Here is a 19,048-nt window from a genome sequence, read left to right as displayed (position 1 = left end):
CGAGGTATAGGGCTGGCTTCTCCAGTCTTCTCCCTGGCAAAAGAAGGGTTTGATGCTGAGGAAAGGACTAAGCTAGCTGTCCCTCTCTCTCTTCAGAAGGCTGGTACCCTGGTCAAAGGCTGGTGATCCAGGGTCTGTGGCAGAGTATCCCCTTCTCAGTGTCTTCTTCTGTTCACTCAGTAGTCTGGCAGAGTCTCCTCTTCCAAGCACTGTTCCCTAACTGCAGAAAACTAGGGGCTCTGATTGCTCTCCTTATATACCATTTCTAGATAGACTGGAACCTTCTAGTGGGAGGGGTGGAGTGGAGAAGCTCAGCACAAACAATTACAAAGTTACCACTCCTGTCTGTCATAGACTTACATTAGAGCTTCAATGACACTCAATGACAATGACACAGCAGTTTTTCCAGACACAAACAAGTTTTCAGACATAAAAACAGAGCTAAAACCAAACATTTAAAAGCTCAATCTGTCTGGTTTTGGTGGTGAACAAGTCTGGCTTTTTCCATCCAAAACATGCTCTTTCTTAAACCTCATGGTAGCTGTGGAAAATTACCAGTTTCTCATTCAAAGTCCCCAAAAGTCTCTCAGTATTCATTAGCCCTTTCCACAAAGCCATGTAAATACAGTGCAAATAACAGGATATATCACAACATACATATAAAATGCAGTTAAACAGTATTAAACAGTTAACCCTTTCAAGTGAAAAAGTAAGGAGTTGATGACTTTGCATTGGGGAAACAGGGGCAAATGTCCATGCTACACAGTACCCCGGCTCCAGGGCACTACAGATACCAGCGTCCTCAGATTCACAATTCACAATACGTGAAGTGACCTATTATCTACCCCCCCCCCTTCTGTAAAATGGTTGGAAAACTCTAACAGAGAAGTCAATGGGGGAGATTTACTATTCAAAATGCTGGTGCAATTTGTGCCAAACAGCTGGCCTACATGCTTTGAACCACATTGTTTTAGACACTTTTTTTTTTTTTACTCACCTGGCAAAAGGGTATGGCTTAGTGGAAAGAGAGCATGACCTAAGATGCGATAATAAGTGCAGAAAAATGTGCGAGTGAACAGCCTGTCGGATCCGTGCTGCCACTAGTGCATGTGTGCCCCCGGACTACCACTCCGGCCCCATTGACTATAATGGGGCCGGGACGGAGTTCCGGCGGCAGCACTGCAAACATGCCGAGAGGCGGCCGGAATAAAACTACGACACCCATTTTCCCACACCCATTCATTTTCCCACACGACATTCATATTCCCACACCCATTTTTTTCATGGTGTGCTTCATCAATATATTTTTTGTGCCGTTATACATATATCGGGTACTATTATACTGGTATGTAATTGGCTTTTCCTATATACCGGTATATAATCGTATTGGCTTCTACTATTCATTTGTCATTCTAACAATACAATGTCTCTTCAATTCGGTTTTATATATTTAATTTTGTATATATATATTTCATGAATTTCTCCATTATTATATATTATCATATTTATTTTCATTCATATATATATACACTCACCTAAAGAATTATTAGTGCCCCCATACTAATACGGTGTTGGACCCCCTTTTGCCTTCAGAACTGCCTTAATTCTACGTGGCATTGATTCCACAAGGTGCTGATAGCATTCTTTAGAAATGTTGGCCCATATTGATAGGATAGCATCTTGCAGTTGATAGAGATTTGAGGGATGCACATCCAGGGCACGAAGCTCCCGTTCCACCACATCCCAAAGATGCTCTATTGGGTTGAGATCTGGTGACTGTGGGGGCCATTTTAGTACAGTGAACTCATTGTCATGTTCAAGAAACCAATTTGAAATGATTCGAGCTTTGTGACATGGTGCATTATCCTGCTGGAAGTAGCCATCAGAGGATGGATACATGTTCTCATTCTGTTTACGCCAAATTCGGACTCTACCATTTGAATGTCTCAACAGAAATCGAGACTCATCAGACCAGGCAACATTTTTCCAGTCTTCAACAGTCCAATTTTGGTGAGCTCGTGCAAATTGTAGCCTCTTTTTCCTATTTGTAGTGGAGATGAGTTGTACCCGGTGGGGTCTTCTGCTGTTGTAGCCCATCCGCCTCAAGGTTGTGCGTGTTGTGGCTTCAAAAATGCTTTGCTGCATACCTCGGTTGTAACGAGTGGTTATTTCAGTCAACGTTGCTCTTCTATCAGCTTGAATCAGTCGGCCCATTCTCCTCTGACCTCTAGCATCCACAAGGCATTTTTGCCCACAGGACTGCCGCATACTGGATGTTTTTCCCTTTTCACACCATTCTTTGTAAACCCTAGAAATGGTTGTGCGTGAAAATCCCAGTAACTGAGCAGATTGTGAAATACTCAGACCGGCCCGTCTGGCACCAACAACCATGCCAAGCTCAAAATTGCTTAAATCACCTTTCTTTCCCATTCTGACATTCAGTTTGGAGTTCAGGAGATTGTCTTGACCAGGACCACCCCCCTAAATGCATTGAAGCAACTGCCATGTGATTGGTTGACTAGATAATTGCATTAATGAGAAATAGAACAGGTGTTCCTAATAATTCTTTAGGTGAGTGTATATAATTCTTTATTTGCTCATTTTCATTTTTTCCACTCCATTATTTTTTCTAGTCTTACCATCATGTATACCATTGTCACTTATTATTTTTATTCTTCATATATCATGTATTTTTCTCAATTTTTAGCCACCAATCATGGATTCTAATATTCTCCCGTTCACACCACTTCTCATATGCATTTATACTATATGTATAATTTTCCCTTTTCCCCACTTTTTGTAACATGTTATTAATTATTTATTCATATCACATCACTGTCTCTCACTTTTCATATTACACTCTACTATGATTATGTTTGTTGTTCTCTAGCTATGTCTATGCATGTATTTTTATGTGCAATATGTATACATATATATAAATGCACTTTTTTGTATTTGTATCTGTTGTCCAACTTTATGTATATTATGTTCTGAATTGTCCAATCACATGTATATTGTCATAAAGTCAGGCATGCCGCATCGATACATTAACATGTTATGGTTATTGTTTCCGAATTGAGAGGTAGCTTGTTTCCTTTTTTATGAATGATTATTCTTCTATGGTTATCCGCTGGTTTCCTGATTCTCCTCCCCTTCTGCGATGCGTGCGCGCGTCATCCGGGTGCCGCCTCCGACGCCTCACGCCCGTGCGTCCTCACGTCGGTGCCGCCCGATCATGTGACTGGTCACATGGTGTGGGCGTGCCGGCGGGACGCCGGCCGTGGAGCGGTTGGATGCGGTCGGCCTGGATTTTTCGCGCGCCTCTCCAACATACGCACCTGGGGACGAGTAAGCATCTATTTTCATTGGCTGAGAGAGATCATTTATACCTGATTCACAGTGATGGCGCTACCCCCTGACGAAGGCACGCCGAAACGTGCGTTGGGGTAGCGCCATGGTTTGTTCAGGTGAGCTTCGGTCTCCTGCTGCCCCCCTCTGGCTATATGATCTTGTTGTTTATCCACACTTGGTCTTTTTATGCAACATGCTTCCATCTTCACTTGTGCATTTTTCATGCCATTGGGGGTGCATGTGTTGACCCTGCTTCACCTGGCACCTAATGGTTCCATCATTTATTCATTACATGGGTTGGGCATTGTACCCAGCACTTTCTTTTCCCATGCTATATTCTATTATTCCATTCAACTATCCGTGTGTTTTTCCTCCCGGGGTGGCGCTCTTTTTTGTTCTCCGCTCTCATTATCATGCTTAACGGCACCATATGTATTAACTCTCTTTATTTCTGTTATTTTTAATCATGTTCTAATAAAATTTATATATTTTTGGTACTATGAGCTCTTTTTCTCTTTGTTTCTGCTGTTTCACTCGGGAGCTCGTACCGAGTTACACTTTTGGTGTCTCCCCTGTGGTTGCATTGGTTGGGCACTGCCCCTTACCCATCCCTGGGTCATTTTGCTTGTTTATCTAAAACTACGACATGTAGTTAGGATTACAACAACTTGTACAGGAGGTGGAGACATGATCAAAGAAATGTATTGTCTCAAAATTCTCAGATTTTGGTAGAATTATATAATCTTTCATCTAGAGAGATGAAGATGAGCAGAACTCTGCTATCAGTGTATTTATCTTTTAATATTGGGTCCAAGAGTGTTGTCTCAGTCTGAAGTTTTCATTTAAACTGTCGAGTCCCATTATTATGACCACTTCCTACATTTGACGTCGACAGCGAGTAGCTGATGAAGGAAGTCGTGTGTGGTGAGCTTGGTGGGTATATAAGGTGTGTGATAGGCTGTCTGCACATAAATCTCTAATTGCTATCATGGGTAAGAAGGAGATTTATCAAAGTTGCAAAAAGGAATCACTGGCTTTCAGGCCAAGGGTGGAGTTTGTGAACTGTTATCTTGCTGCTGTGGTAAAAGTGTATCGTGAATTGAATAGAACCATTGCGAATAAGCAACATGGAAACTGCGGAGCACCATGCGCCTTGGATGTGGTAGGTGAAACTCAGCTAGGAAGGTGCAGGAGGGCAGATTGACATGCTATAGTGGAGCATCTCACCACCAAAATGAACCAGGGGTCTACCAGACTAGTGTCTAAAACAACAGTTCAGCTAACTGTACTGCGTATGAGACTCCAAAGCAGACAGATGGTCACTGCACCTTTGCTAAAAAAAAGTTGCATCAGCAGAAAAGGCTTTAATTTTTTACTTATGTATCGGAATTGGCCCTCCGCTGACTGGCAAAGGGTTGTCTTCTCTGATGAGTCACGCTTTCTGCTTCATTGAACAGATGGATGTTAGCATGTTGTGCGAGAAACATCAGGAACAAACACCCTGCAATCATTGGTGGAAAAACACAAGCTGGTGGTGGCAGCATTATGGTCTGGAGAAGGCTTTCATGGCATTCTTTGGGCCCACTCATCCATGTGGAAGCCATTCTCCATCGATTTGGGTATGAATCCATCGTTGCAGATCATGTACGCTGTACGCAAATACATTTCTATTGTCTTGTCTGGGGTGGATGGGATCTTTGAGCAAGACAATGCAACATGTCACACGGCTAGAAATGTCTGCCATTGATTGGAGGAGCATGACCAAGACTTCCAAGTACTATCATGGCCCCCTAATTCCCCAGACAGGAATTAAATTGATCATTGTGTTCACTCTATGAATACTTCCAGCATGGCTCCAGATATGGTTCATGTTCCTTGAATACCTTGGCCTTCTTAAGTGTTTTAAAAGATTAAGGGGCTGTAAATGTCCTCAATGTATTTGGCTTGACATGGACATTCATTAACAGAATTACAAGCTCCTGCCATTAAATGGACACATTCTAGAAGTATGTACTAATAATGTGCCTAAAGGCCCTATTACACGAAAATCAGCTCATATAATCGAACAGCAGATAAACGAGCAAACATTCGTCATCTGACTGACACCTTTCATCAGGATGAAAAATACCCGATTAACTGCAGCACATCTTCCTGTTTAATCAGAGATGTGCTGCTGTGAGATGGGGAAACAGCTCTCCTTGTCTGAACACTGTTTTGTGTAATTAAATTAAATGTTCTGGACTGATATTCTGCTGTTTGGCCACAAGATGCCGCTGTTTCCTAAACACAGCTACAGACTGCACATATATCTCCATATTCATGAGAGAGGTGGGGTTTACACAGAGTCTGGAGGGGAGAGAAGGGGAGAGCAGCCTTTTTAGAGGGAGGTGAAACTAAGGAACTGTGTGAGCAGAGAATCTGACGGCATCCAGGTGTGAGAGCCTCCCTCAGTGACCAGAGCTGCAGCTAAGTGAAGCTGATCATGTCCAAGATCCTGATTCTGTCCAGAGTAAGAAGGATTTCTGCCAGGAACGCTGATGAGAGCAGAGGAACAAAGCAACACACACTGCGGTAAGGAATGCTTGTTGGAGAGACATTTGTTCTGTTGAGAGTCACCAGCGGATGCAAAGCATACCCAGGTCGGTAAGATCGTGCACACACCTCATCACCGTGTTGGCGCCTAGAGACTGAGACTAAGCCTGTAGTTAGTTTGTTAGGGTTTCTGTTTGTGTCAGGCCACAAGTGTTACTACTGTTCATTTCAAGGACTCCATAACTTAAAGGGACACTGACAGGCCAAATCAGCATATATAGTTAGATATATCACATTACAGGTCTTATAGAGTCTTTTAAAAGCATATAACTATCCCCCCTGTCCACCTTATAAAGAGCGAAATATAAAGTTTTATAACCTGCTTCTGCGGTCAGCAATCTGCCCAAGGGGCGGCGTTTCATGTGAAAATGCGCCCAGCCAGCCTTCCCAAACGCCGTTTGTAGCCCCGCCCAGCTCATCATTATTCACTTCGCTGGGCGGGGCTAGAACTCTCCCCAGTCCCGATCCTGCGCCTGCGCAATTCAATCCTCCGGGCATCGTTCATGCCCAATCTTCTGCGCCTGCGCCCCGCCGTGCCGTCGGACGCACTATAATTAACCCCTTATATGATGTGAGTGAGCGGCGCTCTGAAGCGCTGCTCTGAACAGTGCATGGCTGCAGCCTCAGTCAGGAATGACTGTGGCAGCAATCGTTCCTCCCACATTCAGTATGAATTGGCTTGTGTAGTCAGGCAGGTGCAAACAAGCACAGATAAATGTGTTATCTTCTATTGGTTATTGGGCAGCGTAACACTATTAATCCTTCTGAAAATTCCAAATTTTGGTTTTTAAATTCTAATATGTTTCAAGACTATTGTAAATAAAGTATGATGGATTTTATCTGAGCGCTGAACAAACTTCTATTTTCCATATATCAATTGGGAGCCAGTCGTGTACCAACATAGTGGATGGAGGTGAGCTAATTGAATTTGTATCAACTGTGTTTAAATTCTAGCCCTTAAAAACTGACTAATTCGTTTGTAAAATCCCTCATATCCAATTTACAGAACAGATCATATGTAAGAAAGAACAGTGATCCCTCAATATACAATGGCTTCATGATACAATATTTTCAGCATACAATGGTCTTTACATACAATGTCTTAGACATCCAACCAATCAACGGCCACTTCTCTGGTAAACTAGTTGTATTAGTTGCTAGTTTTTGGCTATTCCTGACTTATATGTAAAGACTTGTTTTATCTGTCTTAGTTATCTGCTTATTTTTCTTAAATCTTCATTTTCTCTTATCTTGGATGACATTTTGGGGCTTTGGAATGGATTACTCAAGTTACAATGGTTTCTACATACAATGGTCATCCTGGAACCAATTAATATTGTTACTTGAGGGACCACTTGTACTTGTGGAAACTGATGCCGGTTGTTAAGAAGCTTTCAATATTGAGTTTTCCTCCACAATTATCAATCTGTTCTTTTCATATGAGATATTTTGATACAATATTAGAAGCATCATTCCACAATATTTATGTTTCAAGATAAATGTAAAATATATCTTATGTTTAGGTTCTTTCAATAAGATATAAAAAATCGACGTTTCCTATAGGGTCCATTCACACGTCCGCAACTTGCACGTCCGCAATTTTGCGGAACGGGTGCGGACCCTAATTCATTTTCAATGGGACCGGAGCGAATGCGGACAACACACTATGTGCTGTCCTCATTTCCGGATCCGCAATTCCGTTCCCCAAAAAAATAGAACATGTCCTATTCTTGTCCGCAACTGTGGACAAGAAAAGGCATTTTCTATTATAGTGCCGGTGATGTGCGGTCCGCGAAATGCGGAACGCACATTGCCGGTGTCCACACACCTACGGACGTTTGAATGGACCCTAAAACTGTTGTGAAATTGCAGTATGTTTGAGAACAGGTGGAGAGAGGCAGAGGGTGTTTATTACAATGAACGTAGGGCAAGTCAAGTCAGGTGGCATCAGCTTTAGGAAAGACCCTTCAGTTGTTAGTCTTGACCACATACAGTGGTATCAAGGTCATGTAGTGGGTCGCAAGCCAGATATATTACAGATCAAGACTGACCAGCCAAGTAGGTCCAAATGAGGAAAGTTCCACAGAGTTCTGAAAGACCCACACCTTCTTTGCACAGGGTTTTGGTGGAGCAAAGTGTGAATTTCAACAAAATTGGAAAAATTTGTTTAGCAATCTGGCAAGGATTGTTAAGATAGGATCACATCATTATAGTACATCCAGGTAAAGTCCAGTAGTGACAGATGTCCCATTAATCTCCAGTGGGTGGTCAGACAAGCTTTATTTAGTAGGCCATAACATATCTTGTGACTTTGTAGACAACAAATAACTTACCTAATATGACAGGGGTAAAACACTTGGGGCAAACAATCCGAAACACATCCTAAATGACAAAAGCAGTTGTAGAAGACCAGTCAAGCAACTCTGTAAACAATCCTATGAAGATGATAAATGGAATCTGTCATAAGAAGATGGTTTAGTGTTTAAATCAACTTTTTATTGCAAAAATAAAAAATCTTTATTAAACAAGCAGTCACCAGAACAGTGCAACATATACACTCACCTAAAGAATTATTAGGAACACCATACTAATACGGTGTTGGACCCCCTTTTGCCTTCAGAACTGCCTTAATTCTACGTGGCATTGATTCAACAAGGTGCTCATAGCATTCTTTAGAAATGTTGGCCCATATTGATAGGATAGCATCTTGCAGTTGATGGAGATTTGAGGGATGCACACCCAGGGCACGAAGCTCCTGTTCCACCACATCCCAAAGATGCTCTATTGGGCTGAGATCTGGTGACTGTGGGGGCCATTTTAGTACAGTGAACTCATTGTCATGTTCAAGAAACCAATTTGAAATGATTCGAGCTTTGTGACATGGTGCATTATCCTGCTGGAAGTAGCCATCAGAGGATGGATACATGTCCTCATTCTGTTTACGCCAAATTCGGACCATTTGAATGTCTCAACAGAAATCGAGACTCATCAGACCAGGCAACATTTTTCCAGTCTTCAACAGTCCAATTTTGGTGAGCTCGTGCAAATTGTAGCCTCTTTTTCCTATTTGTAGTGGAGATGAGTGGTACCCGGTGGGGTCTTCTGCTGTTGTAGCCCATCCGCCTCAAGGTTGTGCGTGTTGTGGCTTCACAAATGCTTTGCTGCATACCTCGGTTGTAATGAGTGGTTATTTCAGTCAACGTTGCTCTTCTATCAGCTTGAATCAGTCGGCCCATTCTCCTCTGACCTCTAGCATCCACAAGGCATTTTTGCCCACAGGACTGCCGCATACTGGATGTTTTTCCCTTTTCACACCATTCTTTGTAAACCCTAGAAATGGTTGTGCGTGAAAATCCCAGTAACTGAGCAGATTGTGAAATATTCAGACCGGCCCGTCTGGCACCAACAGCCATGCCACGCTCAAAATTGCTTAAATCACCTTTCTTTCCCATTCTGACATTCAGTTTGGAGTTCAGGAGATTGTCTTGACCAGGACCACCCCCCTAAATGCATTGAAGCAACTGCCATGTGATTGGTTGACTAGATAATTGCATTAATAAGAAATAGAACAGGTGTTCCCAATAATTCTTTAGGTGAGTGTATGTTGTTGCACAACATACATGAACCCAAAAAGACCATCTATTAGAAAAGTAGACTTATCTAGGTGAGTGAACCACCAGATAACTGTTCCAGGGCCTCTAAGCAATATATTTTTATAAGCTATCCTCAGTCTGGGGGCAACATAAAACAGAGGAAGAGCCAAAGTGGCTGAGAAGTCGCTAAAGAGAGAGCTGAGAGAAAGAGAAGGAAGAAAAAAAAGGTAGGAAGGAGGAGAATATGAAAAGTGGGTGCAGTAAGGGACCACCACTCTCCCAGATACACGGCTTACTCCAAGAAGGTGTAGTATTCTGTAGTAAATTGTAAGGCCTGTTAATTATACTAATTGTTAGAGATAGCTGTACTTCTAGATGAGGAGGTCCTCCAATCTCATGATCTTGTTGACCCTAGAAAGGCCCAAAATGGGTGGTTCCTAATGTCTCCAGGGGTGAAGAAATGAATGAGAAACCAAAATCCACAACAGAGACAAGCTGAGCCAAAACCAGGAGAGACAAACAGCACAGTGACAAAAGGCTGGGCAGTGGTCCGGATAAATGAGCCAGGTCAAAAACATGTGACATTTATACAATGCACAAAGCAAACTTTCACAAACAGGAACCGGGCTCAAAATTACAGCAACTGACATAGAGCAATCCCACAGCAGGATTTAAAGGGAACCTGTCACCAAAAAAACGCCTCCCAAACCAACAGCATTACCTTAAAGCAGCCAGCAGTCCCTTCCTAAAGATCCTTTTCTTCCTCTGGTCAGATGCACCAAAATCTTGAAAAACAAACTTTAATCCCCTGCACGCGCTATGTAACAGCAGAGTTTGAAGTCAAGGGTTCAGTGGCCTCCTCGCTTCAAGTCAAGATAACCACGCCCCCTTCACTTTTGATTGACAGTCGATAGCTTTCGGCTGTTCAGCAAAGCCGGCTGAGTGCGAGTGTGCGTCAGATGTGAGTGTGCGTCAGATGTTCACGTGCGCGGCTGTCAATCAGAGGTGAAGGGGCAGGGAAAGGGGGTGTGTGGTTATCCTGACTCGAGAAGGCCATTGCCCCTTGACTTCAAACTCTGCTGTTACATAGCGCGTGCAGGGGATTAAAGTTCATTTTTCAAGATTTTGGTGCATCTGGCCGGAGGAAGAAAAGGATCTTTAGGAACATACTGCTGGCTACTTTAAGGTAATGCTGGTGGTTTTGGAGGCGTTTTTTAGTTGACAGGTTCCCTTTAATTACACTGATCTTACTGATTGGCTCCGTTCTCCCAGGCTACGCCTCTTTGACAGGCTTCTGGAGCAGAGATTTTTACTAGTGTTGAGTGAAGCTAAGCATTTGAAGCGTAATTCGGTCAAAGTTTAGGAAAACTTTGATTCGCAACGAATCCGAATTTCCTCGCACTTCGTAGTAACGAAGCACGGTTTCCTAAAATGGCTGCCTTTACTTCTTCCAAATCATCCTTCAACATCTCCATGTCCTAGAAAAGTCAGCAAGATGCAGAGAGAGGAGGAGCTGGATGTTATTGATGATATTAGATGATGTGGAAAAGGAGGAAAGGAGGAAAAGCAGATGGCAGAAGAAGGGCTCCCACCTGTAGGGCAGGAGAGCGCTGGGGTTGGAGAAGTGGGTATGCCAGAGCTGATTAATATCCTGTGTTTACTGTCAAATAACCTGCAGGAGATTGCAGCAAGAACAGCACGGAACGCAAAAAACATTAGTGTGAACAAGCCCAAACTGTGATCCCAGCATTTTAACCCCCTAGACACCACAGTTAATAGCAACTGTAGCATCTTTTTGGGGTTCCCAAGGATCCCTGTTATCACATCTTGGGGGATTGTGGGTTAACAAAATGAACCCCCAAAAACTGCCATCTTAGGCTTATTCTTTGAATGAACTGGCACAAAAACTTTTTTTTTAACCTTTTTTACTGTGCAAAAGTAAGAAAACATAATAAGACAATATAAATATCTCCATAATCACATTGACTGGCAGAAAAAAGGTAGTATGTCATTTATAACGCACATTAAACGCTATATATAATAAATAAATAAATAAATAAAAAAGACTTGCGGACTTCCATCACATCCTGCACTATTTTGTCCAGTATTTTTATCCAAATCTGTGTCGGAGACTCCTAACGGAACTATTGATGCTAGGATATGTCCCCATTATCTGATAGGTACGGGTCCCACACCTATCTCGTAAACGGAGCTGGCAAAGTCCCAGAGGGACAGCCCTCCATTCATTTTTATGCAGCCGCTGAAAATAGCTGAGCGGCCCCATAGAAATAAATGGGAGCGGTGGCCACGCAAGTGCGGTGTGCTCCCACTCATTTCTATGGGGATTCCAAAAATAGCCGAGTGTGCCAATAGGAAGGCTTGGTGGTGGCCGGACCCAACCACTTTGCCGGCCTCTTGTTAGGCTTTGTTTTAGTGATAGGTGCGGGTCCCACCTCTGAGACCCACACCTATTAGACAATAGGGGCATATCCTAGTGATATGCCCCCCCATTGTCTGAGATGGGAATACCCATTTAAGGGGTTGACTGTCTTCTGCTCACCCATTTTGGCCTTGCCTCCTTAGCTATGCATTAGTATGTACCAGCCCACCTAGAGTGTCATGGTGTCTTACTGGTCTGTACACAACATATACGGAACATGTTTTATTTAGCAGCCAGTTTCCAATCAGTTTCACTCCGCGATAAGAAAGACACTGAAGAAAAATACGTTTCAATAGCTTATTTCATAGACTTAAGTCTCATTCACATGGCAGTGAAAAACGCCCACTAGACAGCTATTTCAGTGGCAATTAAAGTCTATTTTCACATGGTCGTTTTTGCAGCCATTTAGATATAGGACTTTTTGGCTGTTTTCACAACCACACAGACTCCACTGAAATCAATGGACCCATTTAGACAGGAGTGCACCCCTCTAATGACCATTAAAAACAGGTACACATTCAGGGGTTAAAATAAAATTCCTCATCCACTTGCATAAGCAGGGACATTCACTCCTTACTAGAGGCAGCAGGATCTGACACGCAAAGCGTGGTGACATCACATGATGTAACGTCACGACGAGGGGAGCGCCAGGTTCTGTTCCCTGGATTTAAAAAAAAATAATTTTACTTTAACACCCGTTTATAATGGTCGTAAGACGGATGCACTCCTGTCTAAACGGCCGTTAAAAACAAGCCCATTTTTTTCAATGGGATCCATCTGGTCATGTGAATATCCCCATAGACTTTTATTGGTTCTGAAAATGGCCACCTGACAGCCGTTTCTCCCGTTCGTGTGAATGTAGACTTAGCCTAATTCACAATAAATATAAGACATTTTTGGACCATATATGACCCATTGCATCTGGGCTATAGGAAATGCAGCCAGTAGAGATGCTGTAGTAGGACCTGAAATCACCTGCTCTAAACCTTCCCAGTATGTCCGTTTGTGGTTGCTAAAGAAGTCATCATGGCAGTAATATTTGACACTCACATCTCGCGGGGTCACAACTGGAAGTGATTTACTGTATCAGTGGTTATGTGAAATGTAGATAAGAAAATGCCTCAGCATTTTCAGTTTTTGGTAGCATTATCTTTGATCCACATTGTTGAACTCATAAGTGCATTAAAATTTTAACATAATGTTAAAGAGTGTTGTCTCATTCAGATTTTTTTTTTACGAGTAAATGAAATAAAACCCATACTTGAGTTGGAGATTAGTGGTACAGTAAGACTTTTCCACCTCCAATATTGGACACCATGGACTTTATATATTTTGACATGTTAACAGACAGTAAATGTTCATTTTTAGCTTCAGCATGGAATCATGAGATCATAAGAGGCTCCGATGAGCGAACCCGGTGAAGTTCGGGTTCGCCCAAACTTCAGGTCAAAGTTCGGGTTTGGGGCCCGAACACCGAACCCAGACCCCATTACAGTCAAAGGGACCCGAACTTCACTTTTTTATTTTCCATTATAACGGCAAATCATAGCATTCTTAAGATAGAATGCTAAATAAAATGGCCATTGAGGGGTTAAAAATAATTTAAAAAAACTTACGTCATCAACTTGATAGCGCAGCCGGTATCCTCTTCTTTCTTCAGGACCTGCAATGACATCACCGCGCTCACCACGTGGTAAGCGCAGTGACGTCCTCGCAGATTCTTTTGCAGGTCCTGAAGAAAGAAGAGGATACCGGCTACGCGATCAAGTGGATGAGGTAAGTTTTTTTAAATTATTTTTAACCCCTCAATGGCCATTTTATTTAGCATTCTATCTTAAGAATGCTATGATTTGTTGTTATAACCATGTTATAACGTAAAATAATAAAATCAACCGAACACCGAACTTCAGTGAAAAAGTCCGGGTTCGGGTCCCCGAACTCGCAAAGTTCGGGTTCGCTTAACCCTAGTCCTGTCACATTTTATAAACACTAATATGAAAATTGTTTCTCCTCCGAGTGAGTTCTCTGATGTCTACGAAGACCTGATTTCCAGCAAAAACATTTCCCACATTCTGAACATAAAAATGGCTTCTTCTCAGCGTGTGTTTTCAGATGATCATTAAAACTTGACTTGTGTCTGAAACCTTTCCCACATTCCGAACATGAAAACGGCTTCTCCCCTGTGTGAATTCTTAAATGCACCATAAGATTCGATTTCTGAGTAAAACATTTCCCACATTCTGAACATGAAAACGACAACTCCCCTATGTGACTTCTTAGATGTTCCTTAAGACTTGATTTATGTTTAAAATCCTCCCCACATTCAGGACATAAAAATGGCTTCCCCTCTGCGTGAATTCTCTGGTGTTTAATAAGAGCTGATTTTTGCCCAAAACATTTCCCACATTCTGAACATGAAAATGGTTTCTCCCCTGTGTGAATTCTTCGATGCTTCTCAAGATTTGATTTCTGGCTAAAACATTTTCCACATACTGAACATGAAAATGGCTTCTCCCCTGTGTGGCTTCTTAGGTGATCCATAAGATTTGATTTCTTGGTACAACATTTCCCACATACTGAACAGGAAAATGGTTTCTTGTCAGTGTGTGTCTTCAGATGATGAATAAAACTTGCTTTAATGATAAAACATTTCCCACATTCTGAGCATGTAAAAGGCTTTTCCTTGGTGTGAATTCTTAGATGCCTCACAAGATTAGATTTGTGTCTGAAACATTTTCCACATTCAGGACATAAAAACGGTTCCTCCCCCGTGTGAGTTCTTTGATGTTTGACAAGAGCTGATTTTTGTCTAAAACACTTCCCACATTCTGAACATGCAAACGGCCTCTCCCCTGTGTGAATTCTTAGATGCACATTAAGGTTTGATTTGTCACTAAAACTTTTTCCACATTCCGAACACGAAAATGACCTTTTATCTCTGTGACTTCTCTCATGCAAAGAAGGACTGGACTTCTTTTTAAAATATTTTCCACGTGAAAATATTTTCCCTCGTCTATGTCCAGTTCTTGTTTTGCAGACCAGTGATTGATTAGACAAAGGCTTCTTGTGACCAGCGGTGTCGGTGGATAGATCTTCACTGTGAAGGACTGAGGGCTGAGCTTGTGTGGTGTTATCATCATCTACTTCATGATAGGAAGATAAATGGAGATGTCCATTAGAGTCGCTCATCCCGTCTTCACCTGGAAAATGAAACAAAATAATACAAACAAACTAATAATAACTTGTAAAAAACAATAATGGCCAAAAATGCATTCTGGGAAATTTTATCATAGCAGAGAGACATTATATGAGCTAGAGGAGATAAAATCATGGTTAAAGGAGTTCAGTAAGAATGATTTAAAATGGCCTTCAGCAATGTGAGGACTGGCTGTCAGCACTTGCAGAGCTGAGTGTGTAGTGAGCCCCACCTCAACCATCTTCTCCCCCAGGCAGCTCTGCAAGTGGTGGCGGCCAGTCCTGTTCACATTCTAGGTCAGGTTGCTGGCGGCCATTTAAAATAATTCCTGGAGAACTCTTTTAAACTAGCAAACAAGGGGGTGGGGGTAGCGGTATTAGATTGAGTGGACCAAGATAAGTTGATCACGGTTTAAACTCCTCCACTATACTTAATTATATATGTGATTTTTATAATTTTTTTTTACCTTTTTAATTGCATCTATTGGGAAAAAGAATGGTATTAAGTGAATATGGAGGCTCCTGCCTTTTTTGTGTTTGTATCTGACCATATTATGTCCCACTGTACCGATGCAAGGGAAGAAGATGGAATACTATGGCACTAAATGAAATATTAATATTAATTGTTCATTTAATAATGAAGAAGAGGTTTCTCTGAACTTCCTATCAGTTTTTACCATTAATGAAGATATTTACAGTCATAGAAGATTTATGAAAGGCTCTTACTCTTCACAGACACTGATGTAGGTTTTTCAAGTTCACTCGTCGTTCCACCAGAACTTTCCTGCAAGGATCCAACATTAAAGACATGATAAGAAGAAAAACAAAACCTAGATGATCTTATATACAAGTGAAGGTCAAAAACCCTGAAAAGACATAAATTAATCTTCCCTAAAGGAGAAGGATCTCCTCAAGTGAAGATCAGACATTATCAACATTCAGCCAAGTACTTTACACATCAACAGAAAGGTTTCAGTCATGTTCCTGACTGAAACTGGTAAGACTGCTCCTATCTATTGCACCAAAAACTTTATATGACCAAGTTATATTGTACTGTACATGGTGTTCTTTGCTGGTTTCATAGACCTGGCTTTAAAGATGGCCTTTACACAGTCTTGATGACTATAGATCTTAATGTCCTAAAATTGATTTCTTTACTTCCTACCAGCAGCAAAAAAATGGGGTATTTCTGCCCTTGTGTACTAGTGGGACATTTGGAACTTTTAAGGAATATCAATTAATTATTTATAATTCTAAACCTTGTTCCCTCCTCAATGAAGCCTGCTGATTCCAATGCCCATTGGGGGAGATTTATTAAACTGGTGTAAAGGAAAACTGCTTTAGTTGCCCATAACAACCAATTAGATTCCACCTTTCATTTTTCAGAGCTCCTTTGCAAAATGAAAAGTGGAATCTGATTGGTTCCTAGGGGCAACTAAACCAGTTTTCCTTTACACCAGTTTTGGTAAATCTCCCCCATTGCTTTTATTTCTGTCCTGTGTGGACAAGGAGATATTGGTGTGCTGGGCTCTTTTTTACCTAGCTCTGTACATTATTTAACTACTATAGGTAGTCAGCCCGAATGCCTTCAGGCGTTCTGTCCTGAATTCCGTTTTACAATAGGACCCTCCTATGGGGATACTTCTTGGTAATTCCCGATTATTGTGCTGCTGCTAGGACTTAATGGAAGCGGTGATTTCTTATTTTCTTTTTTTTTTAATCAAAATAGTTTTTTATTGATTATCAATAAAGGTATTAACAAAATAAAGATTTTTATACAATAACAAAGATCTTGTCAGTCCATACATCAAAATCTTATCAATATTATGAGTCTGTCGTCATATTATCATGAAAGCAGCGTAATATAGGATATAAAGACAGATACTTGTTGTTATAAGAGTACAGGACATTGCAAAGTTAATGTTATATAATTATATAACATAACAACCAACCAACCTCCCCCCCTTCCTTGATCCAACAGAGAGACAGCTGCATTACTTTAATTTCACCATTAGTTATATCTCAGGAAGGCCATTACAGTGATAATTGAAATTAGAGTGACCAGTCGACATACCTCATTCGACAGCGTGTGCTAAGATAACTGGCCCAATAGAGAGAATTGCCCACGTATGCAATCTCTCGATAGAGCCGCAAAAGCCAAACTCCCGGTCCCCACCCAACCCCTCCATATCGACAGGAATTTGTTAGGGCATTTTCTCTTGACATAGAGCCCTCTTTCAAGGCGTAAAACTTTATTCAGCCTATTTATATATTCCTGTTTGTTAGGTGGGTTCCTCGTATCCAGTATTTAGCAATTAGAACCCTTGCCTGGAACAGCATTCTATGAATGCACAGAGACAGTTTATCGTCTATTTCTGTAGAGTTCAGAATACCCAATACACAGATTCTTGGGTCATTAGGCAATCTTATCTGAGTCGTAACGGTTATGATTTCACGTATATCTTCCCAGAATTTCTCCAATTTTTGTCAATTCCAAACCATATAAAGCAGTGTTGCTTCTATTTCTCCACAGCGGGGGCATGAGGAGTCTGGTCGTGCGCCTATTTTGAATAGAAATTTTGGGGTTCTATACACTCTGTGTATTAGATATAGCTGAGACAATCTCTGAGATTCATTCAGTGTAAGACTAGTTGTCAAAGCCAGAACGTCAGACCATTGTTCTTGAGATATTGTCCCTATATCCTCTTCCCACTTTCCTTTTACCACCAAGGAGGCATTGGCATCAAGTATAAATTTATATAATCGTGATATCAGTCCTTTGGTGGACCTGCCCTCCAGAAGCCGTTTCATCACAGGAGGGGAGGTGACAACCACCATACCCTTCGGAAATTGTGTTTGACATGCATGTCTTAATTGGAGGAATTGAAAAAATGCAGCTTTTGGGTAGGCCAAACTCTTCCTGGAGCTGGGTAAAAGATTTGAACAATCCTTGAGATTGAATTTGACCCAAAAATAGTATGCCCCTCTCCTCCCATGGGGAAAAGCCTTCTAGTCTGAACATCTCAGGTAATTGGGGGTTTCGCCATAATGGTGTAATCTCGCTAAAACCTGTTAGATTTGCCAGTTCCTTAAATTTCTACCAAACTTTGGTTATAAGGGAGATTGTGGAAAGTTTTCTACCTAAAAGTTGCTGCCCGCTCACTTCAACCGAAGCAATAGGTGCTTTCTGTTTCATACTATGATCTGCTATCTCAGCCGAAGAATCTAATTCACCTGTTCTAATCCATCCCCTAACATGCTGCAGTTGTGCAGCTATAAAGTAGGACCATGGGTTCGGGAGGGACAAGCCGCCTTTTTCCTTATTTTTTTGGAGTTTCTCTATGCGAATTCTCGGTTGCTTTTTTTCCATATCAGTGATCTAAAAATCCCTTGAATTTTGTAAAATATCCTCTGTGGGACTCATACCATCGAGTTATGTAATAAATATAGTAGCTGTGGCATGAATATCATTTTAATTAGATTACTGCGGCCAATTACTGTAAGGGGCAGCTTACACCAAACATTAGTTTTGACTAGAAATTTAGCAATTAGTGGCTCTAGATTCAGTTTTATGTATTCGGCTGGTACTGGTGTTACACCTAAATATTTGAATTGAGTGGTTAGTTGCAGGGGTATACGGGTGAGATCCAATTGTGGTGGTGTGGGATCTAATGGCAGAATTGTGGACTTGTACCAGTTTATTTTTAGCCCAGAAAATGTCCCAAAATCAAAAATCTCCATTATTGGATCTATGGACTTCTGCAGGTCTCCTACATATAACAATAGATCATCTGCATATAACGAGACTCTTTCTTCCCGGGTGCCTATTGGAAATCCCCTCCAATGTGGAGAGTTGCGTAGAAGACAGGCTAGTGGC

At 41.6% G+C, this 19,048-nt stretch overlaps 2 protein-coding genes across 2 annotated transcripts in view; one reads left to right on the top strand and one right to left on the bottom strand.

The window, feature by feature from the left end:
* LOC120999383 (oocyte zinc finger protein XlCOF8.4-like) overlaps window positions 1–13,397 on the top strand; it is an 81,096-nt gene extending 67,699 nt beyond the window's left edge. The window contains exon 8 of the mRNA XM_040430252.1: window positions 13,345–13,397. Coding sequence (XP_040286186.1) covers window positions 13,345–13,397 — 53 coding nt within the window. The remainder of the gene's footprint in view (window positions 1–13,344) is intronic.
* Window positions 13,398–13,952: 555 nt separating this feature from the next.
* Window positions 13,953–19,048, bottom strand: part of LOC120999677 (gastrula zinc finger protein XlCGF57.1-like) — a 354,101-nt gene continuing 349,005 nt past the window's right edge. The window contains exons 6-7 of the mRNA XM_040430692.1: window positions 15,898–15,955; window positions 13,953–15,176 (exon numbers count right to left, since the gene is read on the bottom strand). Coding sequence (XP_040286626.1) covers window positions 13,966–15,176; window positions 15,898–15,955 — 1,269 coding nt within the window. The 3' untranslated portion in view covers window positions 13,953–13,965. The remainder of the gene's footprint in view (window positions 15,177–15,897; window positions 15,956–19,048) is intronic.

The sequence above is a fragment of the Bufo bufo genome, chromosome 4 (genome assembly GCF_905171765.1).
Source record: "Bufo bufo chromosome 4, aBufBuf1.1, whole genome shotgun sequence".
Classification (NCBI taxonomy): Eukaryota; Metazoa; Chordata; class Amphibia; order Anura; family Bufonidae; genus Bufo; species Bufo bufo.
Note: the sequence above shows the minus strand (reverse complement) of the source record. Positions and strands in the feature narration are given on the sequence as shown.